This window comes from Geotrypetes seraphini, chromosome 2 (assembly GCF_902459505.1).
Source record: "Geotrypetes seraphini chromosome 2, aGeoSer1.1, whole genome shotgun sequence".
NCBI classification, from domain to species: Eukaryota; Metazoa; Chordata; class Amphibia; order Gymnophiona; family Dermophiidae; genus Geotrypetes; species Geotrypetes seraphini.
Window position 1 is genome coordinate 363,615,634 of NC_047085.1, and position 15,561 is coordinate 363,631,194.

General features: G+C 45.4%; 1 protein-coding gene across 1 annotated transcript in view; it reads left to right on the top strand.

Annotated features, from left to right (window-relative positions):
- ITGA9 (integrin subunit alpha 9) overlaps positions 1-15,561 on the top strand; it is a 589,864-nt gene that overhangs the window by 406,954 nt on the left and 167,349 nt on the right. Inside the window, exons 19-20 of the mRNA XM_033930560.1 lie at positions 9,591-9,677; positions 10,976-11,055. Of these exons, the coding sequence (XP_033786451.1) occupies positions 9,591-9,677; positions 10,976-11,055 (167 nt within the window). The remainder of the gene's footprint in view (positions 1-9,590; positions 9,678-10,975; positions 11,056-15,561) is intronic.

The window sequence follows — 15,561 nt, forward strand, 5'->3', positions numbered from 1 at the left end:
CCAGTGGTCTCAAACTCGCGGCCCGGGGGCCACATGCAGCCCCCCAGGTACTATTTTGAGGCCCTCGGTATGTTTATCGTAATCACAAAAGTAAAATAAAACAGTTTCTTGATCATACGTCTCTTTAGCTATAAATTACAATATTATTATTAAGACTTAGCCAAAAGGAAAGATTTATAAACTATAAAGAGTTTTACCTCATGCAAAATTGTAATTTCTTTAATAAGACATTAACTATTTTTTCTGCGGCCCTCCATGTACCTACAAATTCAAAATGTGGCCCTGCAAAGGGTTTGAGTTTGAGACCACTGCTTTAAACTCTTCAGTGAGGACCCAAATGTGTGTACCGGTAAGTCCCAGCGAAACCGAAAGTGGAAGCCTACACTAGGACCTGTTTTTCTGTGCATATTTATGAGTTTTTCAAGTAAAAACAGTTTTTGAAAAGCTTATATTTAAAGGCACAGAAGAATGGCGCCAATGTGTGCTGAAATTTCTAGTCTTGCCTAGGCATGCACACAAGAGTTGCGCTAACTGCAAAACTTTTGTGGGCATGCTTGTTCCTCTACCTTGCTTTAGGTTTTACCTATAGTGCACATATAATTTGAATACCATTTCCTTTGAACATTGGGCTGGGGGGGGGGTGGGGGGGGCTAGTTTTCTGCACTGTTCTGGTGGTAATGGGGGTGGCTTTAGCGCCAGAGTCTTGAAAATTGGCTTCTGGAATACCCAGCAGGTATTCTACACTATGTGCAGTTTTTCTCTCTTATCCTGTTTGTTGAAGGCCATCAAAGCAATTTTTTTTTTTTGTTCAGGGGAAGTTTGCGGCAGCTGATTTGTACATTATCGCTTCTACAAGACAAGTTATGAAGATTATGTAAATGAAGTTTCCCTCCAATGAGTGGAGGGGTTTAAAGATTAAGAGCCGGATTCTCAAAAGTCACCGTGCATTTAATGATGGCACTAAACCATCGTTAAGTGCACATATTTTACCATCTGATTATTAAAACAGCTCACTGTGGTCTCTGATTGTACTATGCAAATGTAGTACAATGAGGTCATTAATATTAAAACCGTAGTGTAATGGGGTCATTAATATTAAAATGAACTCTCTGGCCGATTCTAAAAAAAATGAACGCCCCTCCATTTATGAGGAATCGGGGGCTAATATTTACCGACAGGGTCTGAGCTGTCATAGCCTTACTTTCCTGTCAGTTCCTGAAAGCTGATTGGCTCAGGCACTGACAGGAAAATAAAGCAGCTCTCAGACCTGCCACTAACCCCCAATTCCTCATAAATGGAGCCTATAAAAGCCTGGTGGTCTAGTGCCCCCTCCCGCCATTGCTCTCCCCCCAACAGTGCTCCCCACCCCATGTGGATCAGCAGGAAGGATGCACACTCCCTCTTGCCACAGGGTAAAGAGGATCCTTCCCCCCCCCACAACTTCAAGCCATCCCCTCGACAACTCCCCCCATTATCCACCGGCAGGAAGCTTACCCCCACCAACAGCCCACCACCACACAAGTCTGGTAGTCTAGTGGGCTACCTTTTTTAGAAGATCAGCAGGAGGGATGTTCACTCACTCTCACCAGTAGACCCACCTCTTCAAAATGGTGGGCCTTCCCATTCCCAGTGCACCAGGGAGGGGGTCTACGATCCCTCCCATAGGAAGGGTCTTAGGCGCCTGGGCCAATAAAGGCCTTAGGCCCCTTCCTGGTGCACCCTGGTGTGAGGGACCTAAGACTGATTAGCCCAGGTGCCTAAGGCTCTACCCATAGGAGGTGTCTTAGGCACCTGTGCCAATCAGGGCCTTGGCCCCTCCCGGTGGGAAGGGGAAGGTCTGCCATTTAGAAGAGGCAGGCCTGCTGGCAGGAGGGAATTAGCATCAAGTCTGGTTTTCTAAAAAAGATATGGGGTGGGGGTTGGAGTGGGGACGGCCCACTAGACCACCAGGCTTAGTGTGATGGGGAGCTGTTGGGGTAACCTTGGTTCCAGTGGGTACCGGGGGGGGTGGGGGTGGTTCAGAGTAGGGGATGGGCCACTAGATCACTAGGCTTGGTGTGGTGTGGTGTGGTGTGGGGGGAGAGGGGGTGTGGGCGGCTTTATTTTTTATAGGCGCAGTTCTTGTGTGTGTGCTGTGCACCCAAAACAGCTGCATCTGTTAAAAAAGCAGCCCTTGCTGTCCCTGCTTGCCAGTTCAGGCAGGGAGAACTGGAGCTACTTTTTTTTTGACAGGCAGGCAGGAGGAGGAGCTGATATAGCAATTTTTCTTCCTCCCCCCCCTTTTACCAGCAATTTTCCACAACATAGCATGCATATAATTTACTGTATATGCTATTGTGCTAAGAATCGCCAGTAAAACAAAAATCGTTCTCACCATATTTTTTACCGGGATGTCAGAGCTTAGAGAATCTGGCCATCAGTGAATTGACTGCTAATGCTGCCTGACAGGGAAGGAAGTTTCAGCATAAACAGAACTATTAAGGCTCCCGGATGAAATGCCTGTAAAAGTTTCCTTTAGCGTTCCAGCTGCATTTTGTTTGTATTTACTGGATCCATACAGAAATAAAATGCCATGTATTTAGAACATCTTACGACAAAAACTCTTCATAGAAGTTACTTCAAGTTTCAAGTTTATTAAAATCTTATTATACCGCCAAATCAGACTTCAAGGCGGTGTACATACAATATTAAAAGTAACAAGAATATGATTAAGAAGATGTAGCTCATCAGGGTCAAAAAAGGGTGAACAGCATATAGTTGCCGCATATTGAAAACAGACTCTAGCCTCCTCTTTTACAAAGGTGTGCTATGTTTTTTAGCGTGCTCTAAATATTATCACGCGCTAAACACACGCTAACATGTGCATGTTTTCATATGGACGCGTTAGCAGTTAGCGACGCTAAATCTGCACTAAAACGCTTTGTAAAAGAGGGCCTAGATCTGTTTGTCAAAATTCAAGCATTTATCTAAATTGATTGCAAGGGTGTGTGCAGAATCATTCAGTATGCTAGGACAGTGTTTCTCAACTTCTTCAAGCCAAGTACCCTCTAAGCCAGGGATCTCCTTGAGGGCCCTCCTTGAGGGCCGCAATCCAGTCGGGTTTTCAGGATTTCCCCAATGAATATGCATTGAAAGCAGTGCGTGCACATAGATCTCATGCATATTCATTGGGGAAATCCTGAAAACCCGACTGGATTGCGGCCCTCGAGGAGGGATTTTGAGACCCCTGCTCTAAGCCTAACAAATACCAACCGAGTACCCCCGCCCAAGCTCCACCCCAGACCTGCCCCTGACCCCACCCTCATAAAGGTATACTATCAAAAACCCAGTCCATCTGGCAACCCCTGACTGATTTCTGTGCTGATCTATAATTTTATGATGTATCTATAATATTGTCCTATTTCTGAAACACTATGATGTCGCTGGTTTTTGTAGCTGAACGGTCATTTATTATTTCTTATTATTTTTGTTTACTGTATGATTTCCCATCTTTTTCTTTTTTTTTTTTTAAATTCTTTATTGATTTTTAATCAAAAACAGTGTCATACAAATGAAAGAACAAAATATATTCCACATATTACACTATTATCTATACAGGTAACATAAATATCACTCAATAATTTCATTTTCCTGCATATAATAATATCATAATATATCCTAATATACAATACAAATAAAGAATAAAGTTACCCAAATATCACTATCAATATTTATTCCCCTCCCTCCAACCCCCCACCCCCCATATCTCTTCTTTTCTTTGGTTTATTTATCTCTTTTGCATATTTTCTTGGTTTTCAGTAATGCGTTGGCTGTACCTGATTATCCTGATAGATGATAATTTGTTATTGCATTACTATTGTTCTGCTTGAGGTCAAGGAAGATGACTTTAAAATATGCAATCAGTAACAACTATAGAAAAATAGACATATATAGAGCAAAATATAGACAGCAGATATAAACTGACAAAACTGACGCATTTTGATCACTAAATTGAAAATAAAAATATATTTCCTACCTTTGATTTCATGAGTCTCTGGTTGCATTTCCTTCTAACTGTGCATCCAATATTTATTTTTCTGCCTCCTGCACACTTTCTCTACTTCGAACCTCATTCCCTTTCCCAACCAACATCTCTCTCTGTCCCTCCATGAGCCCAACATTTCTTCCTCTCTCTGCCACCTTATTGGCAATATGTCTCCCGCTATCTCTCTCTCTCACTGTCCTTCTGTCTTGAGAGATCCAGACATCTCTCCCAACCCCTCTACTGCCAAAGCCAACATTTCTCTCTCTCTCTCATCCCCCAGATCATGTGCAGAATTTTTCACCACTGCCTATTAGCTCCATCCCCTTGCATCCCCTTCAATCTGCCCTCACCACCACCATATCCAATATTTCTTTCTCTCATCCTTCTATTCCCCATAAATGTCTACCTCACTCCTCTCTCTCTCTATGCACAGTTTTCCTTTCTTCCTTTCCCATGTGCACCTTCTCTCACTCACACACTCATGCCCATCAATTCTCTCTTTCAATTCCCTCCCTTCTGTGTCCAATGTTCATGCCCCTTCCCTTCCTTCTGTGTTGAGTTCATGGCCCTCCCCCTCTCTGCCTTCCATATTTGAACCAAAATTAGGTTGCATGCTGGGGATCCATGCCTGCCCACCCTTCCCCCCCCCGAAGTCGACCCGTCCACAGAAGCCACAGTCACCGCTGGAGATCCCGGCCTGCACTGCACACCCACCTCCTGCTTCAGCCGTTGCCAGCGATCCCTCCCTCCCTGCCTGTCTGCTGTCCACTGCACCACCCCCACCACCGAAGCCGACACTCAGCAGCAACCCTGTGTAGGGACGGCGTGTGCAGCGATTCACATGCTGCACGTGACTGGCCCACAAGCCTTCTCTCTGATGTCAGTTCTGATGTTGGAGATAAGGTTCTGGGTCAGCTACGCAGCATGTGAGTCGCTACCTGCATCCCTGCTTGGAGTGCTGCTGGGGGAGGTGGGAGTCAGTCCAGCTTCAACGAAGTAACAGGGTCGTCTTCGGGGGGTGGGGGGTGGTACAGTGAGCTGGTAGGGAAGAATACCCAGCAGCGGCTTCAGCAGCAGGCGAGCAGGCAGGTAGGGATCCCCATCGGTGGCCAGATCGTGTACCCCCAACAAGCAGCCTGCGTACTCCCAAGGGTACGCATACCACGTGTTGAGAAACACTGTGCTTTGAGACCTAAGATTGCAGGGGAGAATGAAAGTAGGATGTCCACCACTGCTAAGAGCCGGTTCATCTTAATGGGTGGGGAGGAAGAATAGTTGCTCCAGATGCCAAGTCAGGGGGTGGAGGAGCATGACAGTCTGAAAGGGAAAGGATTGCCCAAAGCAAACCTCACCAGAGACTCTTTAGTCCCATGACTTTCCTGGCTAAGAGAATATATGGTGAGTAATGATTTTGCCTTTAAAGGCATTTGCCTGGGAATATTAATATCTCTTTTTCCAAGCTGCCATTTAATCATATAAGATGCTGTCACATTAGAAATTTTCACATCCTGTGGTAGAGAACCATGCTGACAGATTTATAATCTGATCAGAAAATGTGGCTGCTTTTTTATTTTTTAAATAACCACTTTTATTTCTGTTGAAGATGCTTTCTTGGTAAGTAATCAGATGTAAATTTTTCACTTTTGTACCTTACTGAAAGTTCAAACAAGCGCATTATCATTTATTTATGTTGAAAATTACCCTTTTTTTCTGTATTATATACATTCCTTAATATGGTGATGACTTCACCCACTTATTTGTGTGTGAGCTGTGAGCACAGCTTTTTCCATGACATAAGGTTCCCTTGATGTGGAGCCTGTTTTTCTTCCCCACCCAGCAGTCTCCTGTGAAAACGCTGCCTATGAGAAATTAGTTATGATGAAGCATTTAAAAAAAAAAAATCAAACATCCTTCTTGTCACCAGGCATCTGTTTCCAAACACTGCTTCTGATTTCTTGTTTATTATTGTTCTTCACAATTCTTTTGTCTGCCCAGCATCTTCCCTCTCTATTGGCAGCCCTCTGGAGTTTTTCCCATTACCGTATTTTCGCGGATATAACGCGCACCCGTGTAAAACGCGCACACGGGTATAGCGCGCAGAAACCACAATATTATGTATAAAAACTTTTGTATACCACGCTCACGGGTATAACGCGCATGCTGCCCGACTGTCCTTTCGCCCGCCCCGACTCTCCTCTGGCCACCCCGACTCTCCTTTCGCCCGCCCCGACTCTCCTCTGGCCACCCCGACTCTCCTTTCGCCCGCCCTGACTCTCAGAATAGGCCCTGGAGCCTTAGGAGCCTACTGGTGGGGCCTAAGGCGTGTGGGCCAATCAGAATAGGCCCTGGAGCCTTAGGTCCCACCTGGGGGCGCGGCCTGAGGCACATGGTTGGGTTGGGCCCATGTGCCTCAGGCCACGCCCCCAGGTGGGACCTAAGGCTCCAGGGCCTATTCTGATTGGCCCACGCGCCTTAGGCCCCACCAGTAGGCGGAGCTTTGGGACGGATGGGCCAATCCGGCCTCATTCCGTCGTTGGCTGCCTGCCGGACAGGCGGGTTTGGCTCCCGTCTGTCCGGCCAACTAGCAAAGGTACGGGGAAGGGGGGTGGGGGTGTCGTGGGGGTAGGCCAGGGGGGTCGCGGGTCGGCTGGGGGGGCGGTCGGAGGTTCTTGGGGGGGGGCGGTCGTTGGAGGGAGGGAGGGGGGTTTGCGTCGAGGGCAGGAGGGCCTGGGATCCCTCCTGCCCGTAATGTAGTGCGGGGTGGGGGTAGGGGGTTGCCGTGGCCAGGAGGGTTTGGGCTCCCTCCTGGCCCGATATTGTCGGGGAGTCGGCCGGGCAAGAGGGCTTGGGCTCCCTCTTGCTCCGATCGCGGGTGCGGGTGGGAGCGCGTGCGAGCGGTCGTTCGGGGTGGGGGTGCGAGCGGTCCTGCTGGGGGGGGTGAATCGGGCGTTGGGCGGGGTGGGAACTATGTAGAAAAACTTTTGTATACCGCGCTCACGCGTATAACGCGCGAGGGGTATGCGCGGTAGGTAAAAACGCGTATAACGCGCGCGTTATATCCGCGAAAATACGGTATATCTATCCTTCCATTCTGGCCATGACGGCAGTGGCCCTCAGCTGAGAGGCAGGGGTGGGTGAGTCATTTGGGAGCCCCTCCATCACATAAATACATTTTAAAATGTCCACAAATGGGGCCCTGTGTAGTTCTGAGTGCAGAGGAAGAAACAGCAGGTAAGAAGCACGGCTTTCTGACTATAAAATCTTGGGTGAAATGGAACAGATAGATGTGAATTGCTTATTTACTCTTTTCAAATATACAAGGAATGGGGGGCATACAACGAAGCTATTAAAAACCATTGGGACACCCAGACCATCAGGATATCTATCTTTATACCACATTTTCAACCAGTCCCTAATGCCCAGAAAAAGACCATTTGGATGTGGGAGGGGCCAGTCCTGTAATAGACTGGCCACCCAGACATGGCAACAGAGCAGTGGGGCACTGTTGTGAGCTTCACATAAAGGGTGCCAGATAAACATCTCACCAGAATTCCCATATAGGTTATGGTGAGCCTCCCAAAACACCCCCAAAACCCACTACACCCACCTATCTACAACCCAAATAGTCCTTATGGCTGCAGGTGCCACTTATACGGCAGTAGAGTTTTGGGGGGTTGGGCTCACATTTTCCATCATGAATGTTGTGGTTAAAGTGGCTACTCCTCTCTATGGTTCACTAGCCCACTCTCCAGGCTATTTAAGACACCTGTGTGCAGCTCTCTACTAGGCTTTCCTATATCAGGTACTGATGTTCCGGAAACAGATATATACGTGTGTATTCTGATCTTTGTGAGTGTGAGCACTGAAGGGGAATGTGGGGGTGTCTTACCTTGATCCATGCAGTGGTCACCCTGGGCTGGGTATTTATATCAACCCAGACCTTCCTTCCAAAAGATGTTTCCTCTTTAAGTCAAGAGTGAAGACAAAGCCCCTGTTCTAGAAACTGGGGGATAAGAAAAGGGTCAGAATTCCTTTACTCTGGTAGAGCAATTAAATAAACCTGAACTGCTGAACAGGAAGAACTTTAGCTGTCTTTATATTTGAAATATATATTTTTTTATTATTATTCAGTCTGGATGAGTGCAATTTAAAAGCTATGCTTGGCATAAACACAACAGTTATGTTTATTCCATGAATAAATTAACTACTTCCTAATGATCACACCGAGCTGCTTTTTCTTTTCTCCCAGTCCCTACTATTCCTTTTCTTCACACCTTCTTTTCTCCAATGGCTCCCTATATTTAGATTTCTATAAAAAGAACTTAGAAATGGACTCCTTATATAGCCTAACTTATAAAGAAGAATATTAAGGATTTTGTTTATACCTTCTCAATTCTCATGAATGTTATTGCAAAAAAAAGAGTATTTTTATTTTTACTGCTCTAAAAAATAATCACCAGTTCTACTTTTCTTCCTGAATATGAAATTTGTCTTTATCTTCAGTCATGATTGCTATTTTTGCCTTTGTCTGTCGATGAGTTCTGTGTTTTATAAAAGAGATAGGTTAATCATGCCTGTACCTTTCCCTTCTGCCAGAATGTTAGATAGCTATATACATTAATATAAGCCAACCTGACTATAAGTCGAGGTAGCCCCTTTCCCTCCAAAAAGGAGGAAAAAGGGTTGACTCGAATATAAGACCGGGGGTGTGTGTGTTAATATTCAAGTGCCCTGCCCAGTTCTACATCCATCCCCCCTCCCCTGCCCTGTCAGGCCCTGCACCCAGCCCCCCTCCCTTCCTGCCTTGCCAGGCTCTGCACCCTATACCCTCTTCCTCCCTCCTGATGCCTTACAGACCTCCACCTTGCCTGACGGAAGATCTGGTGGTCCAGCGGTGGGCCAGGACAGGAGGGATCCCTTCCTCCTCCTGTCCCAGCCAACTCTAAAAACTTTTACTTCCCTCTCCTCCCCTGCATACCTTTTCATTTCCCTGGTGGTCTCATGGTGGGCCACAATAGGAGGGATCCTTTCCGCCTCCTGTCCCCGCAGACTGTGACAATTTTTACCTCCCTCCCACCTCGACTGCATACCTTTCAACTCCCTGGTGGTCTGGTGGTGAACCATGCAGGAGTGATCTTCCCATGCTCCTGCTCCTTGAAGAGCCTCTAGTTGAATGACTCCCACAAGGGGCGGTGGGAGGCAAGTAAAAGTGAAACTTTTTAGAGTCAGTGGAGGAGGTGGGAGGAATCCCTCTTGTCCCAGCCCACCACTGGACCACACAGGCCTGGGAGGGGAGCAGGGTGGGTACTGACCCAAATAAGCCAAGACTTCTATTTTGGGGCCATTTTTTTGCCCCAAAATCTCAGCTTATATTTGAGTATTTACGGTAGAAAGAAATCTATGTGTATAAATAGATGTTCCAGAAGCCTACCACAGATGGTGGAGGTATGTACTCTATCCCCATTCTGTCTCTTTTGTATTAATCCTCCTCCTAATCTAATTTTCCTTTTTCTTTCTCACCATTTTCATATTTATCAGTTTCTTGTTTTGCTTTGTTTTTTTCCAGGAAGAAATGGGGACTTCCTGCGAAGTGCTGGAGTCGAATTTCGTTAAGTGCAGTGTGGGATTTCCTTTTATGAGATTCAAGTCCACGGTAGTGTTCCAACAAGATTTTTATTTTCCCAACAAATGGCTCTTTGGGTTTTTTCAGCTACCTTCCAGGAGGAAATGTGCAATGAGTAAAATTTCGCAAATCAAAATGATGTGACCATTGTAGGTTTTTGTTGAATTACTACAGGGAGGGCCTGATTCACTGGGCCTCTGGGGAAATTAGGTCCTTGCTCTCTCTTGCCACAATGATGTTGAAATAGTACTGCGTAAATGGCAACAATGCTGTTCCCATTGCACCATGGCTGCAGTGTTAGCCAAGGAAAACCACTTTATAGCCACTGAAACACCATTGTCAGGTGTACTGCGGTTGGCACCCTCTCTGGTTCTGTTTTCCTTTTTGTTTACCTTTTGACTTTTAGTGATTTCCCTCATGTGGATTCCCTTATGCCCACTCCATAGACATGGTAGAGCACACACTCCCTTTCAAAAAAGAAAGAGAAAAATGAATTAATGCACATTTAGGGGCTGATTCTATAAATCAGGGCTGCTCGAGTCCAGTCCTCGAGATCTACTAGCAGGCCAGGTTTTCAGGATATCCACAATGAATATGCATGAGAGAGATTTGCCTGCACTGCCTGGCCTGCTAGTAGATCTCGAGGACCGGACTTGGGCAGCCCTGCTATAAGTGATGCCTGAAATGGCAGGCGCCTAGGAAAATGACATCTGCCATGTATCAGTCAAGTTCAGGTGCCACTAAGAGAATCACGGCTATCGACACCTAATGATGAACTTAGATGCACCTAGGTTCGTTGTAGAATCGGGCTTAGTGGCACTTAGTGACATCTAAGGCCAACTCCACCCCTAAACACACCTACTTAGGTGTGCGGCATCACTATGCACTGCTAGGTGCCCAGATGTTAGCCACCAGTCCCGGGAGACACCTAGATTTTTAAAATTGTTTTTTAATCAGCTTTTAATGGTGCTATCAATTATCATGCCACTTAAAGCCGATTAAAACAAGTTAGGTGCCAGCAAATGCGGACTAGGCACCTCTTACAGAATTTCCCTCTTAGTGCATGAAAAATGCAAAATTACTGAAATACACTTTAACACATTTTGCATTGTGTTATCCCATGTGCTAAGCGTGCATTGGGACTTAAAGCCCTTTAGTAAAAGGACCCCTAATTTGGGGGCATAAATCCTTTTGAATATTAGGCTCAAGAGAATTTGCAGAAGTAAGCGTTGAGTGAGTCAAAGGAGAAATGGGATTTTGGGTTTGGTCTAAAACCTTTATTGTAATACCAGCCAAAGAGTAACTGATTGCATTTGCATCTTTTTCAGTATGATTTTAGTGTTATCTTTGATACCAGCCAGTTATCGGGGGAAGAGGAGATTCTTGAGTTTCTTGCCACTGCTCAGAGGTAAGATCTTAAGAGTACATATTTGTGCTGCATTTGTGTACATTTTCTTTGGTAAGATTTCTTGATTGTCTGTAGAGTAGGTAGGAGGATGTACATAATAAAATATAAACAAATAGTTAAAAAGAAAAGAACAACTCATTTGTCTAAATTTAGGGGTCCTTTTATCAAGGCGCGGTAGGGGGTTTAACGTGCGGAATACCGCGCATTAAACCACCTGCTGCGCTAGTCGCTAAGACCTCCATTGACGAGGCGTTAGTATTTTGGCTTGCCGCAGAGGTTAGCGTGTGATGAAATGTCCGTCGCGCTAACCTCCGTAGCGCACCTTGATAAAAGGAGCCCCTAGGGTCCTAAATTAGGTGGCCAGTGCTATGTTTCTAATTTGTTTTGTCCGTTATAACTATAGCCCACTACCCCCTCCCCGCTTCACACACACACTTGTTAAGCTTCTAAATTTATGTGCTTAATAGAACTGATTTCTTAATTTAGGGCCTTAACCCCAGTTATTTTCAATGGGACCAATTTAGGCACCTAAACCCTTTGAAAATCATCTGCATAGTACAAGATGACAGAAAATATAAAATCAGTCCACCTAGTCCGACTACTCGATATTTCTACTTGGGGGAGAAGAGCATATGAATTTTCATGCTCAGTTAGCTGCCTAAATTAAGCTATCTAAAATAATGGCCATGGTCAGGAGTCGATCAGCTCAGAGGAATGAAGTCGGGTGACTAGCTCCTATAGGCATAGTTTGAGGATAGCATTGGAGACAGGCCACCCCAATTGCTGTGGGTCTGAGTACTGAATTGTTTCCCCCCTCCACTGCCAAATGACTTTCTCACTCTTTTTCTCTATATCACCCCTTCCCCCCATTGGACTTGCCAAAGTGGTCATTAATCTAACCACCTGGATTCCCTCTCCTGTGGGAGTTAAAATTTGAGGCAGGGGAAGAGTAGCAGCTACATTGTCAAGAGCACTGCTGTACATCAAGATCCTTCTTCTGGCATAAGAGAACTCCTTCTGGCATGTTTTGACAAGTAGGACCTTTTTTGATTTCAACCATTTATTAAGAGAAAAATTAGATACAAACCAAACATTGCACTATAAACATCAGCCAGTAATGAACAGACAGAGAGCGGGAGCATGCGCAGGTGCTCAAAGCCCAGCAGATATCAGCAGCAGGCTCTTTCGGCACCGGCACATCCTGTGGGTTGGTGCTGCATGCCAGTGCCTGATCACGGTAAGGGTTTGGGTGGGTGGGGGGGGGCAATGTCTGTTCCCTGGGGGTGGGGTGGAAGCGCGCCAGTGGCCTCGCGGGGGGAGGGGTGTCTTTTGGGGATGTGGAACGAATGATGCGAGTTTCCCTTACTTTCTATGGGGAAACTCGCTTTGATGTATGAGCACTTTGGTTTACGAGCATGCTTCTGGAACAAATTATGCTCACAAACCATGGTTCCACTGTACTTGATACTTTCAAAAGACTTTTAAAAGCAAATTTCCATTTAGCAATATCAAAGGACATGCCTAGATCCACTTCCCACTTAGTTGTTTACTGCATCACTGGGTTTGTACGTGACAAGAGCATTATACAACAAGAAATGGAGCCACGAGAGGACCCTCCATCCAGCACCTGCTCCAAATATGTTATGGGCAAATCCAATTCATCCCTGGCTTTTTTGCATAGAAAATCTCTAATTTGAATAGAATAAAAAGAGACTTTGCTCGACAGTCCAAATTGCTCTTATAATGACTCCCAAGTTTCCATTTGCTTATCTACCTAAAGTTGATTCAATGTATATAGGGAGTTCTTAGCCCATTTCACATAGACCCCCCCCCCCTAAGACAGGAACTGTCTTTCAGGAAACATATGGGTCCATATTTCCTGCCATATCTGGAGGGAAGTTCTAAATATGAAGTTCATCTTCTGGATAATTGGAACAATTGATCTTTAGGTAACCAGGGTAATGCCCAGAGGGGGATATCTGATACTAAATTTTCTTCTGTATATACACACTATTTGGACATTTCCTTAACCCACTGAGAAATGATATGAAGGTGTGCTGCCCTAAGATATTGTTGGAAATTAGGCACTCCCATTCCACCTAATGATTTTGATTAAAATAAGGCCTGCCTATTAACTCTGGGGGTTTCTTTTTCCATATATAGTGGAACATTTTCCAATTTAACCGAGCAAAAAATATTTTTGGAAGGGAAATTGGTAAGGCCATAAAGAGGTAGAGGAGTTTTGGTAAGACCATCATTTTTATTGCTGAAATTCTCCCTAACCAGGAAAGACTGAGTCCTCCCCACTCAAATAATGTTTTTAATTTGGGGGGGGGGGGAAATTATACACATATACCACCCTTTTACAAAACTCTAGCGCAGTTTTTAGCACCAGCCGCAACAGTAACAGCTCTGACGCTCACTATGAGCATAGGAGCTGTTACCGTCATGGCCGGCACTAAAACTGCACTATGGTTTTGTAAAAGGGAGGGGGGAGGGATAGCTTGTCTAAATCATTGGACACCGTGATGCCCAAGTATTTAAGGGCACTCCTAACCCACTGGAAGGGAAAGTCCTTTTCTTGTACAATCCCACTTTACTCCGAGACCACTGGGTTATTTCCCTCTACCTGCCAGGACTTTGTAGGAAGCCTCAGAATTTTAGAGACTTAAACCCCTCCCCCTCATACCTCATCACTGTTCCATTATTCCAGCTCCTCAGTCTTCCTTACTACTAGCCAGGCTGTAGAAGTCTGTCTTTTCTGTTCCTCCTTTTCTTTCGAAAGTGGTTCGATGGAGCAGGACTAGGTGTTACGGGACTTGGACGTGCGCAGGTTTTTATTGTGGTATCTGGAGGTCACTAATAAATTTTGCCTGTTGTGACGAGTCCTGCCCACAAAGGTAGACTGGCTTCTAAGGCTACCATTTCTAGGTGGATTCGCATGGCTATTTCTGTGGCAGCCGGAAAGAAGTCCCTCCCCCTTGCTGAGTGTGTTCATTCAACCAGAGGTGTTTTGTCCTCTTGGGCTGAGTTGTCAGCTGTTTCACTAGATGAGATTTGCAGAGCCGCTACCTGGTCCTCTTTGCATATTTTGACCAAGTTTTGCAGGATCGATGTAGTGGTCAAACAGGATGCTGCTTTTGGTACCTCTGTTTTGGCAGCGGGCTCATCAGTCCCACCCTGATTTTTCGGGACTGCTCTTACATTCCACTGGTCCCAGAATAAAGCAGGATTGCACAAGAACAAAAGATTAGGTTTTTACCTTTGCTAATCTTTTTTCATGTAAATCCACACTTTATTCCAGGAACCCGCCCTATTCTTTGCTGATTCACCGATTGTCTTCCTTTACAAGTACTGGTAAGCTGGATTTCTGTTTTCTGACCAGCCTTTATAAGAGTGTCACCAGAATGGGTTTAGCACTTAGTTGGGGGTAGGAGTCCATGGTTCAGGCACCCCTTTCTGACAATGCAAGCTGTGTCTCCCTATAGCACTGTTTTGTCGTTCAGGTTTATACTATTTAATGACCTGTTCTCTTGTTTTTCATTGTTGCTATTTTGCATTTGTTGATATGAGCAGAATTGATATACTTGTTGGGAAGTTCTCCCTGTTTCCCTCTCTCTTGTTGTTGTCCTCTACAGATGTTCCTGGCTGCTTTTATACTGATTGAGGAGCTGGGATAATGGGAGGGGGGATGGGGGGAAGAGGCAATTCATCAAGGTGCCTTGCCTTCTCTCGCACCTTGATTCTCTGCGGAATTCAGCAACCTTATATGGAAATATGACCCTAGCCTTAGTTGCACCATTTTGGAACTGGTTCTGAACTGAGTAAGAATGACCAGGCATTGCTCTTACTGAAGACCCCTGGACCTTCAAAGACACCTGCAGGCCCCCTATCGATGACTAATGATCACAAGGTAGTCCCTATTGTGGGAGGGGGGAGCTTGAGCTGAGGGCGAGAGAGGAACCTTCTCTGTAGACTTGGAAGCATCAAGCTGCAGCTTGAAACTCCCAGACAGTAAAATAACCTCAGCAAAAAGCTGCAGATTTTTTTTAAACTGAGATTTTTGGGACCTAATGTAACTTGTCAAGGTGTAGTGTGCAAGTGGGCATACTGGTGATGGTGGTTGGGGACGCACACTTAATTATGTGCTTTTCACTGGCCTTGAGGTGCATGGCAGTTACCAAAACACAATGGTGCTGTATACTGCTTTGGGTGAATTTCTTCAGAAAAGCAGTAAATAATTCCAGATAAATAAGTGTACTTAAGTGTACATTTGTGCATATCTCACCTCTTACACTAGCACGAGTATCCCCTATAGGAAAGTAGGTGGAATAGAATAGGTTCCTACCAGGCTTCCTCTCCGTGCTGAATTATAGGCACATAGTTATAGAACTATGCTCTAAATACATTGTTTTCCTTTATGTGAACAGCACTGCTCTGGGTATGACTTCAGGAAAGGAAGGGCTATGTGAAGGGTTGTGTGGGGAGGGGAACTTGAGTCTGCTG